This window comes from Protopterus annectens, chromosome 2.part0, assembly GCF_019279795.1.
Source record: "Protopterus annectens isolate FY-2018-M chromosome 2.part0, PAN1.0, whole genome shotgun sequence".
NCBI lineage: Eukaryota > Metazoa > Chordata > Ceratodontiformes > Protopteridae > Protopterus > Protopterus annectens.
Window position 1 is genome coordinate 68,997,599 of NC_056728.1, and position 15,372 is coordinate 69,012,970.

General features: G+C 42.3%; 1 protein-coding gene across 1 annotated transcript in view; it reads left to right on the top strand.

The window, feature by feature from the left end:
* The window catches only part of PCNT (pericentrin), a gene marked incomplete in the record, with an annotated part of 2,997,294 nt that overhangs the window by 180,670 nt on the left and 2,801,252 nt on the right, over positions 1 to 15,372 (top strand). The window contains 1 exon segment of the mRNA XM_044060288.1: positions 643 to 693. Coding sequence (XP_043916223.1) covers positions 643 to 693 — 51 coding nt within the window.

Sequence of the window (15,372 nt, forward strand, 5' to 3'; positions counted from 1 at the left end):
CAGGCAGATAACCCAAATGTGATGACAGCAACAGTGAATACACTCGAACATCTACATTTATGGTAAGTGTACACAACTGTACTTTTTTCCCCCTTATAAGTAGGTATTGTCTGAGTACCCCCCTTCCCCAGTTTGTAAGGGCTAGCATTCATTTTGGATCCTGCCAAGCTTCTTGGAAGATGAGCTGGCAGTTCCTGTAATGTTTTCCATAAAACATCCAACATTATTTTTTTTTCTGATGCTTGGAAGACATTTCCAGCTTTTTACTACACCTACTGCGTGTGTCATATGTGTGAAAATCGAGCTTAAAAATCTGTGCAAGTCAGAGCTTATAAGTTACATTTGCTTGGTATCTGATGTTTAGCATTAACAGGCTGGCATATAAAATTAACGTTGTTTTGTCCAAAGCACTTCCAGGGAAAGTATGGGAAAAAAATCTTAGTGGATTAGGCTTTAGAAAATACATGCTTTCCTCTCCCCTTCCAGTATTCTGAAATGCATTATTTTGTATAGATGACAGATTTACTACAGGTTTAAATGCATGAGGTTTGATTTATGTTTATTTTGAATGCAGTTTTACATGTGTGTTTGCTGTGTACAAATATTATGGTTATATTTACAAGTATGCTTTTGTTTCTGTAGAATGATGAGGAATCTTCGAGCCAGAGTGATGTGCCTGCCCATCTCATAGCGGTAAGTCCATTCAGATTGGAATGTATGGAAGGGAATAACAGCTTCTTGGCCTTTTGGTTTTACTTGAGACTTGCTTTTATGAGGTTTCCTCATGTATTAACTATTGCAGTTTTCTTGTTCACCATCTTTTAGTAAATTCTTCCATGTGGTAGTGTCCCACCGTGTGAAGCTTGCTAACTTGTAGTAAAGTCATCAGTATGTGTGTGGCATTGTATAAATTTGGCACATCTTTAACTCGAGTGCTTCTACTCAAAGCAAATTGTAATTTGACAGCTTTCATTAGTGTAGCCACCTCATCCATGCACATACAGTTGCTAGGGTATCTTTCCTAAAATACTATTTTTTTAGTAGTTGTACCAGTCTGTAACTTTTTTCTGAAATAATTTTTCTGTACTTTGCCAAAGTTTTAGGACGCTGGCTATTGTCAGAGAACACTTTTATTAAAAGTTGGCCTGTAGGAAGAAAAATTGATAAGTCAAGTATGACCAAATTAAATTTAATGTAAAGCTGTTTTGCTCAAACATCTCTGTAGTGTTTGCATAAGTCAGTGATGTAAAATGTTCGGCCTCAGAGTTTGGCTGTGAGCTGGGGTTAGAGTTAAGGTATAGGATTGGCGATTGCTTGGCTATGATTGTGTTCAGTTAGGGTATATTTTTCAGTATTTAAAATCTTGTTGTGTTGGGTACATACACAGAGAATGTGTTTACTTTTTTTCTTGGCTTCCCCCAGCAACTTGCCTGGTAGCACCCAGTTGGCCTATTTCTTTCTGCAGAATGGGAACTTAGTGTTTCCAGGCTTTTTTCTTGGGAATTCCCATTAGCTCTTTGTTCTCTGTAGAGAGTCAGTGGTAAGAAGTGAAATTTGTTGGTCCTTGACTGCGGGGGGGGGGGGGGGGCAGTCTGTCTCCCCTTGAGTAGCACCCACTTGCCCCTCTGAGCCTACATTTTTTTCCTCAGAAAAGGGGAAGTGTGAGCCTCTGCAAACTGGTTACCCCTTGGCTACTTTGTGTAAATATACTGTAGTACAATTTTGATCGGCTTGCAACTCCATTGGGTGAACACTTAGTTCTCCTATGAGGTACCACCTATGTTAGCCAGAACTGCCTCGCTTCCCTCAAGATGCTTACCCCCCATCTCTCTTGATTAGCTCCTGTAGGCACATGAGCTGTTAGCTGAACTTGGGTCACTTGCGATGTAGTCAAGGAAGTGACTTGCCAGTGATTGTAATTGTAAACCATTAGTTCTCATTGTTACTGCCTTTTAGCTTTATGGATTCCATGTTGCATTCAAGGTTTATGAAAGTCTTTATTGTGGGTTTCTTTTGCTCTTGTGTTTGACTTTCATCACCAGTTACTGTGTCACGAACGGTCCTCTATGTTCACTCTTCCTTCCATTTACCTGATGCAGTCCAGTATTTTCCATTGCTAGTTCCTCCCATGTGACAGAAGAGGTAAGTTGTGGGTAGAAAGGAGAGTGACTTTGTAGCATATGTAACACTGTACACTTGAGATTTTTGTTTGTCTCTTTTTGGGTTATGTCTTAACTCTGCCCATATGCTGGGTGGTGCTTCCATGTTGAAGTGCCAGCCTTGCCTTGGGGGGATGACCTTTAGCTTCCTAGCCCACTTCAGTAACTCAGTAATTCCTCTGTCATAGACCTTGGTCTTCAGAGAGGACCGTGATATTGGATATCTCTCCCTTCCCAGCCCCTGGACGAAGAAGAGCAGGCACAGATCCTCTAACTACTCCTTGTTACCATCTGATGACTCCACTGTTTGAACTCAGGTCATCTGGTTTGTAATGAGGGCTTCATTCCTCTGAAGTGGTATACTCTTGTAGTGAAGCTATCTGACTGGAGAAATGATGCAGTGGTAGTTTCTAATGTCTGTGCAAGTTAAAGCAACTGAATATGCTTCCTTACAAATATGTTCTTTGTTACTTGTTACCTAATCATCTTTGCTTGTAACTTTTGCCAGCAGTTTAATTAAGTAGCTAAAGTAGTGGAAGAAAAGCCTTAAAAGCCTGACTTCCTTAAAGGAAATTAGAAGAAATAGGCGAAATGTGCAAAGAGAGTTACCACACACAAAAGAGAAAGGGAAATCTAAACTAGACAAAGCAGCTTATAAAAAAATAAGCTAAGTATAAATTGAACATACAAAGCCTTCAAGCTGTCTAGTCACGATAACCAGATCTGTGAAGATTCTCTTTACATGAATGTCATTCTTTGCTAATAAATGACAAAACTGTTCCCTGTTTTAATATTATTTAGATGTTTGAAATACTAACCTTTGCCAGATCACTACTGAAGGTGCTAGTCTTTGTTATTCAGGAATAGTTTGTTGCATGTGTGCTGTCATCTTTATTTTTAAGATCTCTACAGCAAAAAAGGACTGAAACATTTCATGATGGTGAATGAATCCTCGCTGTTTCAGCAGTGATTCTGGTGAGTAGCACTGGTCTCATTTCTCCTGTTGCAGTACCTTCATTTGACAATTGAAGGCCATGGGATGAATGGTACAGACTTGTCGGGACTATCTTGCAGCAGGTAGTCTGTTTGCTTTTGTAACACCTTCGTCAGTCTTAACTTTTCAACTCCTTTACTGCAGTAGCGTATTTCAAGGGAAGAAAAGCTACCGCTTTCCCTATACACATCTGCTGGTGTTGGTTATTTATCCTTGTAATACAATCCAGGAGCAAATCTCTTCATGTTAAGAAATGCTGTGCTTGTGATGGTGTCTTATTTTCTTCAGGATCTCCCTAGAGAATATTACTGTTACCTTTTTCTTCCAAGTTTTATTTTTCTAGATGGCTTTTTCTTGTGTGCCTCCTGACCATCCAACCTTCCCCTATTGGACTCCATCCATTTAAGTTATACCTTTTAATGGAGAATCCCGACATCTCACTGGGTGAGGTCTCGTGGAGTTTGTTGTTCAAGCAGAGACTGGGGTGTTTGTGGGGGTGGGCTCCTACATCACCACATGGATTCACAGTGCCCTAACTATATGGTTCATACTTATTTGCAATTGCTAATGAGGGCTACCACCAAGCTGTGGTTTGGTTCCACTGCAGCAGTTCCCCTTCTCCAAAGAGTTGTGGTTGAAGACGTCCTGCTCTCTCCCTTCCCACCAATGGACTGTTGAGTATAAGATGAGAGATAATTGAAAGGTTCAAGTCCTTTAATTTTCCTGCTTGGAAATATTCAGGGTTTTCCAGTTAAACATTATGCTTGAATTTATGTAAACCACAGAGGGCACTGCAATCGATGACTATTTGTCTTATAGTAGTATAGGTAAATGTATGCATTTATGCATACATTTGTTGACTGGAGTAGAGCACTGATCCAAACTGACAATTTTCCATCTCAGCCCCTGGTTTACAACCAGATGACTTCTTTGAATTTTGAAAATATTTTCTAAGAAATTAAACAAGGAAAGGATTTCTTGAGTCTGGTGGAAACCTTATCAAATGAGAAAATGTTGTCCACATAAGTACCTGGGTCCCTTGTCTCTGGTCTTTCTGAAAGGAGTACCATTTATAACAAAGTGGGAGCTTTTTTCCTCAATTCTTCCACTCTTCATTGTTTTTGTCTTTGCTTGTGACCATTTTTGGCACACCATTTTTTAGTATATTGCAGCCCTTGCTGGAGCTGTTTAGGATCAGTGAATGACTGGATAACATTGTCCAGCTTGCGGCCATCAGCAGACTTGGTCAACCACATGTCTGGGATATTTGCTTGGATATCTGCAAAATAAATGCCAAACAGAGAGCTCGGCACTGATTCCTGTGGTACCCCTCTAGATATAGTTTTACATCCTGTACGCTTTTGTACCCCTTTATGAGTATTTGGTACTACATCATTAAAAACTTTGCACTAAAATAGCTAATCACTCCTGGCGCCCATTTCCATCCTTAAAATTTTATTCAAGAAATCCTTCACTTTGAATCATCCAATATGAAATCACTTGTAATGTTTTTAACAAAAGCTTTATAAAATTCGTATGGGAATGCTTTAACTGTTTAAAACCGAAGGGATAATTCAGAATGTTTTAAAGCCCAGTGTTCTCTGATCCAGTTCCTCAGGTATCCGTTTTCTAGTACCTTTCTAATCCTATCCAACAAACATTATTCTACTTCTAAAGAAATTTAGTAACTTTACAAATCACACACTCTAGCTGATCTGCTGGTATACTCACAGAAAAGAATAATGGTTGATTAGATTTCCTCATGATAAGTTTTGTGGCCATCACCCTTGTTTCATTTTAGTGGCTTGCACCATTAGAAGGCCCTGAATTCTGGAAGAAACCCATAAAGGGGAAGCACAATTATCTCTGTGTTGGTGAAATTAATCAAGATGTCATTATTCTGTGGTGAGATCTTTACCTTGATCCTGTAAGACTGAACATCCTTAGTCCAGATCTGCTCATAATGTTAAGCAAAGGATCCATATGCAAGGCAAGTTAAATTGGGGATATTAAGCATCCATGTCTTTTATCTCTTGAGAAGTAAGAAAGACTGTTGGAAATATTTGGACGTGTTTTCTCCTTAGCTTGGGATCACTAATGGCTCTTTCTCTGTTATTCTGTGGTGCTTATGACTAGAGATGGTTTTCGAGGTTTGTTTGTTTACATTTGATAACCAGGTAGTGTCCGACTGGGCCAGTAGCCCATTTTCAGCGGAGACCCGGGGAAAAAGGCTCCAAAGAAGATAGCATAATTATACATTTGATGATTACAATAGGTGTTCAAAAGCAAGTTCTTTGACATTGTGTCTAAAAGCATATAACAGTGGTAGTACAGTAAGCTTAAACTAATAATACAGACAAAAAATGTGTGTGTGTGTGTATATATATGTCTATGTATATATATATATATATATATATATATATATATATATATATATATATATATATTTTTTTTTTCAGGATAAAAATGTCCCATACTGAAGCTAGGAAGGCTCAGTTGCCAAGAAATATTGACAGTGGGTGGTGGAGAGAAGGAAGACAGTAAGGGGTTAAATTAGTTAGCCTGGTGGACAACATGAGCAAAGCCTATGTTTGGTGAAATATTCCTTTAGGGACTGTTTAAATGAGTGTGCATCACTGATGGACAGAATATGCTGAGGTAGCGAATTCCAGTGTTTGGCAACAATTTGCGAGTATAAGGAGACACCGTGAGGGTTTTGGGTTTTGTTAACCTTCAGCTATACTTTATCAGCAGACCTAAGAGATTTTAGGTTAGTGTAAGGGTGGACAAGGTCAGATAGAGCTGGGCCGCTGTCAGGTTTGTAGAAGACTGTAAAGGCATTTAGTAGCTGAGTTAAGGGTAAGCAGTTGAAGGGGGCTCTAACCAGTTCAGCTGGAGAAGGGCAGTGCAGTGCAGTGGTGAGATCTTTGAGACTGATCAGTGTTAAATTTGGGTATTTTGTTGTAGCAAGATTCAAGGCTATTCAGTTCAGATATGCGAAGATTGGAAAAATATTTGTGAACATTAAAGCAGGGAAAAAGAGATGAGTTCTGGCTGTTGCAAGTCTGGCATGGTCAGTAAGATACGAGTTAGCCATATAGAGAGAATCCAGTTTGACATGAACCATTTTAATTGTTAGTTCAAGGTGTTTGTCAAACTTGGTCCACTATCTTTTTCTATTTTTGTGCCATTTGAGGTGGAAACGGAGATAGGTGGTTGTTTGGTTGTCGTTTAGGTATTATACAAAATCATAAGCTTGGTTTTATTGGGGTTAAGTTTAAGTTGATGTGCTATTAAGTATTTTTCAGTATTGTGGAGAACTGTCAGGAGTTTTTTCTTGGAGTTCCTTGATAGAGGGGGCAGAGCACATTAGGGAAGGATCATCAACATATTGTATGATTGAGGCTGGATTTGCTGTGGAGTTTAGGTCAGTGGTAAAAATTGTGAATAAAAGTGGGCCACAAATAGATCCTTGTGAGACTCCTACACATATAGGGAGCTGGGGGAGAGTTTATTGTCCAGTAAAGTGCCTTGTTTCTTATCCGACAGGTAGCTATGAAATCAGCTTAGGGCTTCAGAGCTGCAGTGGTAGAAAGCCAGTTTATTGAGAAGTGTTTGAGATGCAGTGTCATATGCTTTTGACATATCTAGGAAGGTAGCAGCGACTAGTTGTTTTTTGTTTTTGAGTTGATTTACAGTATTAATAAAGCTAATTAGAGCTGTACTCTTACTTATGCCTAGGTTGAAAGCCATGTTGTGTATTAGATAATAAATTATTTGACAGAAAGTGATCTAAGACTGTTTGTGTATACAGTTTTCTAAGATTTTGGCAAGTGGTGACAGAATGGCTATGGGTCTGTAGTTGGATATATCAGTAGAGGGACCACCTGTATATAAGGGTATGAAATGTTTGCTGCCATTCTACTAAACACGGCAATCTATATGTATTACATCAGGCGCCAACTTTCCCAAACCCATTATCAAGAGCCTGAACTTGAAACTAGTCACCTTATGGCTTTATCCTCCAACACCATTTACACTGGCTATTCTTCTCCAAGTTTAAACTGGATAAGTTATAATCTCATCAATTTCAAGTCCTTAGTTTTCAGCTCCCCCAGTCGCTTGCTGCATCACATAAGAAATCGCTGCCAGTACAGTGTCTGATGGCATGATTTCAAAGATGTCACTGTGTCTGGGTTTTTTGTTATCCATGGTTTGTGTAACAATGGAATTACTACATTTATGTTTGGTGTCGAGGTGTGAAGCCACCCACATGGTGGTGGGAGTACAGGGAGCCTTGCTGCTCTTCAGAATGTACTTTTTTTGATGGCTTGGTGAGCTGCTGGTTTGTTTTTTTCTGATTGAAGCTATAGCTAATTCATACTGTAGGAAATGTTGGGGAAGTGGATAATTACATGTAGTTAGATGGCCAGTCTGATAAATTATGACCTTTAGCTGAGATGAAAAAAAATGCATCTTCCCCAAAGAAAAACTGTAATAAGCTATTAAAAGCTGAATAGCTCAAGTCTTGTGCTGTTCCGTCTGTTGGGGTCTCACTGCAGGATATAGTGAGCTTCTTTCAGAGAAACCATGGCTTCTAGCTTGTTATATTAAAGAAATACGATGTCTAGCTAATGAGTGTAAACCTTTTAATCTGTAGGCTGACCTACAGATAATTACTGTGTAGTCCCAGGCAGATAATTTGCAATGTAACCCTTCCCTCGAATAAGGACTTGAGTGGAAAGTCAGCTAAGTAAGAGGGTTTGTACCTCATTTTACTTGGTTACATGTGGAGTAAAGTGTTAAATATGTACAGTCTGATAGCAGCCAAGGCGATTATTGCTGGAGGTGTTGGTGTTCTTGCAAAATTTCATAGGTGTCTGACCAATAATAATAGCCTCCCTCCTGAGGAAGTCTCTGTCACGTGACAGTATTCATATAGTCCTTTGGTGCTGATGGTGCTTTAGTCATCATTGATTTACTGTTAGAGGATATGCTTAACTTAACTGGCTTTCCCAGGGGATGCTTGTGTTTGGCAAAGTTTTGTTTGATGACCCTGCTCAGAATGCATTCACAAAGCCAAAGAAGAAATTCAAAGCCATGCCCGCTGTGCATTTAAACCCCAGCAGAGTGTTTTAAGAAACTGTCTTGTTGTTCAAAGAGGCACATTTCAGAAGTCAATACCAATAGCCAAATTCCTTGTGAGGAATTCATTCCATAGGAATATACATAGATTCTGTCCAACAGCAGGTCTTCCTCTTGGATAAAATAATGCAAATAGAAATCAGATTAGTTTCTCATTGTGACATTGTACAACACACAACTCAAATAAGTAAAAACACTTGCCTTTTTGGGGGGGGGTGGAGATCAAAAGACTGGGGTTCTTAGTGGAAAGGGATGATGATGAAATTGGAGAAACTCAAGAAACAGGGAGAGACTGGGATTTTGGATGCAAGCCTTTGTTGTCCCTTAACTCAAGGTCACAGTTATCATGGACGTCTCCCAGATCAGGTTGGGGGGCACTTCATGGGAAGGACTCTCCAAGTAATGTGGTCCCCCAAAGATGCCAAAATGCGTATCAGTGATTTGGAGATTTGAGATGTCTTCCTAGCATTGGGGGTCATCCAAGATGCTCTTCCATCCAGGACTGTTGTTATTCAGACACATTATGTCGGTGGACTGGTACATGAAACAAGGTGAAACCAGATCTTACTGTCATTGTCGAAGCTATGAGAGAATAACAATGGGTGATATCTTCCAATCACTTTCTGATAGCAATGCACATCCCAGGGAAATCCACTGTGACTGTGATTGCAGACAAGTTAAGCAGCTCCATTCTGATGTCTCACGAGTGGTCTGTCAGTGTCAATGTGGTGGAGATGATTTTCCATCGATGGGGTCAACGATGCTGTGACTTTTTTTTTTTTTGCACCCCCCCCCCCCCCACTGGGAGAGTTACCGAGGGATGCTGTACTTCATGCTTAGCCCTCCGGTCTCCTTTATGCTTACCTCCCATTACACCTCATCCCCAAATTTCTCCATAAGGCATCTCAATTGAAGAGCACAGTCATCCTCATTGCTTCTTACTGGCCTTGTCAGATCTGGTTTCCCTTCCTTTGGCTTCATCTTCTGCATCCGCCCTGGATTCAACTCCAGACCTCTTGTCTCACCCGACAGGCATGACTCATTTGGATTTATCAGGCCTCATGTTGATCATGTGGTTTCTCCAGTTCTCTTGATTGTTAGAAAGGCCAGGCTGCCCTTCCCCGTCCATCACATTTTGTTATCTTTCCATAAAGCTTCCACTATAAACATTTTCAAAAATAAATGGAAAAGATTAGTTTTTTGAGCCCATGGCAAGAATTTGGATAGTTTTCAGCAATGAATTCAAAGATTGTTTACTTTTACCACGGTTTTCAACGAGGGTGTTAGCACCTCAACTATCAGAGTGCAATTAGCAGCCATTTCCAAATTTTATATTGGAGTAAATAATTCTACCTTGGCTTCCTCAGCGCTTTGTAAAGCCTTACTCAGGGGAGCCTACCTACTTAGACCTCCTTTAAAGGATTCTGTTCCTCCTTGAGATTTAAATATTGTTCTTCGTGTCTTCACTCAACCTCCCTTTGAACCCTCATCTAAGTCTGATCTGAAGTTTTTGACTTGGAAAACTATTTTCTTAGTTGCTGTCACTTCTGGCAGAGGAGTGTCTCGACAGGGGCACAGGAAATTAAGATGATGTCCTTCAAGGATGCATCTGCAGTCATAACAAATGGGTTGTCCTGCCTCAGGCAGCCCTTCGGTCGGCCGGATTCCAAAGTCTGGGTCTGGCCTCGGCTGATGTCGTACTTCACCCGACGTCATAGCTGCTGGGGTATAAAGGCATCAGCCGACGCCATTTTCCTCAGTCTTTCTTGCCGCGTGGTGCCCGAAGCAGAAGCTGTTCGCAAGTGCCGGTCGGTCAGATCCAGAGATTTCAGCGTACCGAAGACTTCTAAAAAGCTAAGTACCCCGTTGGAGACTCTTTCTTGCCTCAGCAGATGTCAGACAAAGTAAATAATTGTTTAACTTGTGGGAAACAAATACCTCATAAGGATTTCCACTCTTACTGCCTTCCTTGCTTAGGCCCAGACCACGACGTATCAGCTTGTTTAGCTTGTGCTTCCTTCAACCGACGGACTCTTAGACGTCGGTCGGAGTTTGCAGAAGTTTTGGCTCCGCTTTTGCATATAAAATGCCGTCGGAGACTCCGACTACACATTTAGCTAAAAAACGCAAAGAAAAGGACCGACACTCGCGGCCCGCGGTTTCGGCTGAAACCACGGTTAGGCCTACCGCGAGTGTCTCTGTTTCGGCTGATACCGAGACCTCGGTTCTCCCTTCGGCCGAAAGCATGCCTCCGATAACAGAGGCCACACCGGCCATGGCTGAATCGGCTACAGAAATTCCTGCTGAAGTAGCAGGCACACAAGAGTTGTCTGACACTATTCCATTGGACATCTCTACTCCTGCACGTGGGGCAGCTAGACCCCCTGCTTCTATGTCTATCAAGGCCTTTTCCAGGGCTAAAGCAGCCAAACTTTCCAAGGCCTTACCTTCAAAAGCTCCCTCTCACAGGCCTACCTCTAGTTCCCAGATTCTCAGCCTCGCTGAGGACCTTATTTCTCTGATCAGGGGAACCCATCGTCACCCAGACAGGGCCTCACAACCCCCTCCTGAGAAGAGGCCTAGGACTGAACCCCCTGAACCTCTGTCCTCTGACTACTCCTCGGATGGTTCAGATGTATCGGACCATCAGGAAGGCCCGTACTCACCTTATGAGGATTCTGATGCAGAAGACTCCATTCCTTCTGCCTCACCTCCTGAAGAATTTTCCTTTGGGGAAACCCTTCACTCAATGAGGGAACACTTCCAATGGCAGGGTCAGGATTTTTCTGATTCTAGGAAAAGGCTAAGGACTTTTTTACACTTACCACAGCATAGGCCTTTAGCCATTCCACCTGTACTATCAGTTGTTGATGATGCATACAATGATGCCAGTACTGCCCCTGATTCTCTTCCCCCGGCCCCTTCAAAGCCTGACAGATACTACAGGGTCCCGGATTCTCACTACCACCTGTATAAGGCTCATGCTGCAGACCCAGAAACCATTTCTCAGGGCCCTAAAGGTGTTGCAGCTGCCTCTGCCAAAAACCCACTACCATCTGAAAGAGAATCTAGAGCATTAGAGAGATGGGGTAAAAAGGTTTATACATCTGCTACTCTTTCTGCCAGGGCTTTAAACTGTCAATTTCACATGATACAGTACCAGGAATATTTGTTAGATCAGCAGAATAAAAAACTGGCCTCTCCTGCACCTTTAGACCGTAAGTCCCTTCAGGATTTGGTACACAATTCTCACTAGGTCAGTAATCATTTCTTAAAATGTGACTATGATGCACTGGAGGCTTCATTTAGATTAGCTATGACTGGAGCAGTGATTCGAAGGCATGCCTGGTTAAAAGAACAATCCTTACCAGACCATGTTAAGTCTAAACTCCTGGATGCCCCTATGGAGAAACAAAGTTTGTTTGGCTCCCCTGCACAGGAGGTTCTAAAGAAAGTGGAAGAAAAAGCTAAATCTGTCCAAACAGTCAAGGATTTTTTGCAGGTCCAACCTCCGAGGTTTAGCAGAAATTGGCCTTCAAAGAATTGGTCCTTTCCAGACACCTCCAGAGCACAGAGAGGCAGAAATAGACACCCAAGAGGCAGAGGTCAATCTAGGGGTGCCTACAGGGGTCGTCAGTGGCAACCTGCCAACCAAAGAAGTGCCGCCACAGCTGCGACTGCAACCACTTCTACAGGACAGACACAATGACTTGGCTCTGATTCCGCCTACCAGGGAACAACTGGAAGCACCCTTGGGCGGAAAGCTAGCCTTATTCTCAAGAAATTGGCATTGTATTACAGGAGACAAATGGACTTTACAAACAATAGACAAAAAAGAGAGGAATGCCAAACCTTCCACCAAGCCAGAAATCAGAGGCCCTAAAACAAATCATCAGTTTACTAAGGATGAGAGCAATAGAAAAGGTACCATCTATGGAACAAGGCCAAGGATTTTACTCCAGACTATTCCCTGTACCAAGAGAAGAAAATCAGTGGAGGCCTATTCTCGATTTGTCCGCACTGAACACATACCTCATTGTTCCAAAATTCAAAATGCTGACCCTACAGCAACTTCTTCCCATACTGGGCAAGGAGTCTTGGCCGGTGACTCTAGATCTCAAGGAGGCATACCTGCACGTCCCTATATGACCAGATTGCAGAAGACACCTCAGATTTCTTGCAGGATCAGAGCATTATCAATTCTCAGCATTGCCCTTTGGCTTATCTACTGCACCCAGAGTATTCACGAAATGCTTGGCATCAGTAATTGCTCATTGCAGGCTTCAGGGAATTCAAATTTACCCATACCTGGACGACTGCCTAATACAAGCGGACAACAAGACAAAATTAATAAAGGATTTGGCCAATGTCATACAACTGCTGCAAGCCTTGGGATACACAGTCAACATACAAAAATCAAGACTAGTGCCATCCCAAAGGATAAGATTTTTGGGTGCAGAACTGGACACAATAACTCAGATGGCTTTTCTCACAGAGGAAAAACAAAAGCGACTACCAGTCTATTTCATGGCATTAACAAGACAAACTCAGCTTACTGCAAGGAAAGTCCTGCAGGCCCTGGGTTACATGGCATCCTGCATAATATTGATCCCACATGCCGGGCTGCATATGAGAAAGTTACAATGGTACCTAAGGAATGTATGGTCTCAACACAGACAGTCTAGAAGCCCAGATACCAATCATTCCATGCCTGAAAAAAGAATTCCTGTGGTGTGCTCAGGCCTGTCAGATAAACAGAGGATTGCCTTTCCACAAACCACATCCAAGGCAGACCATCACCACGGACGCCTCAGACCTAGGCTGGGGGGCACACATGGAAGACAAGTGTATCCAAGGCCTATGGTCACAAGACCAGCTGAGTCTACACATAAATCTAAAGGAGATGCTGGCAGTGAAACATGCAATCGAGGCTTTCAGACCATTCATCCAGCAAGGACACCTGCTGATAAGGACGGACAATACCACAGTCATGTGGTACATCAACAAACAGGGAGGCACACATTCATACCCTCTATGCCGGATGGCAATGGACCTGTGGAACTTGGCCCTGAATCTCAACATCCAGCTGCAGGCCAGATTTGTACCAGGAAAAGAGAATTCACTAGCAGACAGCTTAAGCAGGACTACCACGGATGCTCACGAATGGATGCTGCATCCAGATATTTTCAAAACCATAACAAAGAAATGGGGAATGCCAGAGATAGACCTGTTTGCCTCCCCACACAACCACCAACTGAAGAAATTCTGCTCAAGAGTATACCACCCACTTGCCTGGAGGGTGGACTCCCTTTCTTTCAGCTGGAAGGACCTGACAGTATATGCCTTTCCACCTCTTCCTTTGATGTACAAAGGTCTACTGAAGATCAGAGAGGAACAGCCAAAGGTAATTCTGATAGCTCCAGACTGGCCAAGGCAACATTGGTACCCGCTACTGAGAAGCATGTCTCGGACGCATTCATGGCATCTACCTCTATGTCCTTTACTTCTAACGCAGAACAATTACAAGACCCTGCATCCAAACTTAAAAACACTGCAGCTAACTGCTTGGAAAATTGCATAAAACAAAACCAACTTGATTTATCTCAGGGGGTTAAGGACATTATCCTGGAGGCTCGCAGACCCTCCACAAGGAAAACATATTCAGCCAAATGGAAAAGATTCCTCATTTGGAGTGCAGAAAAGGGAGAAAATGTCACACTAGCAAACCTAGCACACATCCTGGAATACTTAGCAGAACTGTTCCACAATGGCCTGTCCTATTCTTCCATTAAGATACATGCATCAGCAATTTCAGCAGAGTCCAACATGGATCCTCCTGTCTTCTCTCATCCTCTCCTCAGACAATTTTTGAGAGGGATCAAAAATGTAAAGCCTCCAAGGAAACCACCTTTGCCTGCATGGGATCTCAATTTTGTGCTAGAAAAATTAACACTTCCCCCTTTTGAACCAGCAGCAACAGCAGACTTACAGTTCTTATCTTGGAAAACTGCCTTCCTGCTAGCAATCACTTCAGCAAGAAGGGTATCTGAGTTGCAGGCATTAATGGCAGTGCAGCCTTTCCTTATCTTCCATCAGGATAGAGTGTCTCTGAGAACCAGTCCTACTTTTATGCCAAAGGTGGTATCCAGGATATCCTTGAACCAAGCCATACATTTACCTACATTCTTCCCCAACCCACAGAACAGGGGGGGGAAACTACTACACACCTTGGATGTGCACAGACAACTGCGCTACTATCTGGACAGAACCAAGACCAGCAGAAAAACTGACCAGCTTCTGGTAGCATATGCAACAGGAGTGCAAGGAAAAGCAATTTCAAAACAGACAATCTCAAAATGGATAGGAAATTGCATTCGATTCTGCTACTCATTTCATGGAAAGACAACTCCTGAAAATATCAGGCCTCACTCCTCAAGAGCTACAGCCACCACTACAGCTTTCCTACGAGGAGTGGCTACCAAAGACATTTTAGAAGCTGCTACTTGGAGCTCCGTGCATACATTTGCCAAGCATTATAATCTTCCTTTATACTCCGGATCCCAAGCAGGTTTTGCAACTGCTGTTTTACAAGGGATCTTAACTACACCATCATTATCTTAGTGCCTCCTCCCCCAGTTTGGCTATGGTATTCTACCCATTTGTTATGACTGCAGATGCATCCTTGAAGGACATGGTACAGTTTTGTACCTACCATAAATGTAGATGCCCGATAGGTATGCATCTGCAGTCAGGATTACCCACCCTCCTTCCCCTCTGTGGTATTCCTAGGGTACTTACCCCTCTTTTAGCTAGCTGGGGGAATCTATTATGGTGTATTTGTTTGTATGTATATATGTATATATATTTTGCTTTCTACTGTTTGGAATTATCTGCATTTATCCAAATTTAGCCTTCCTAGAGGGCACCTGGCATCTGGGGCAAGAAACACTGAGGAAAATGGCATCAGCTGATGCCTTTATACCCCAGCAGCTATGACGTCGGGTGAAGTGCGACATCAGCCGAGGCCAGACCCAGACTTTGGAATCCGGCCGACCGAAGGGCTGCCTGAGGCAG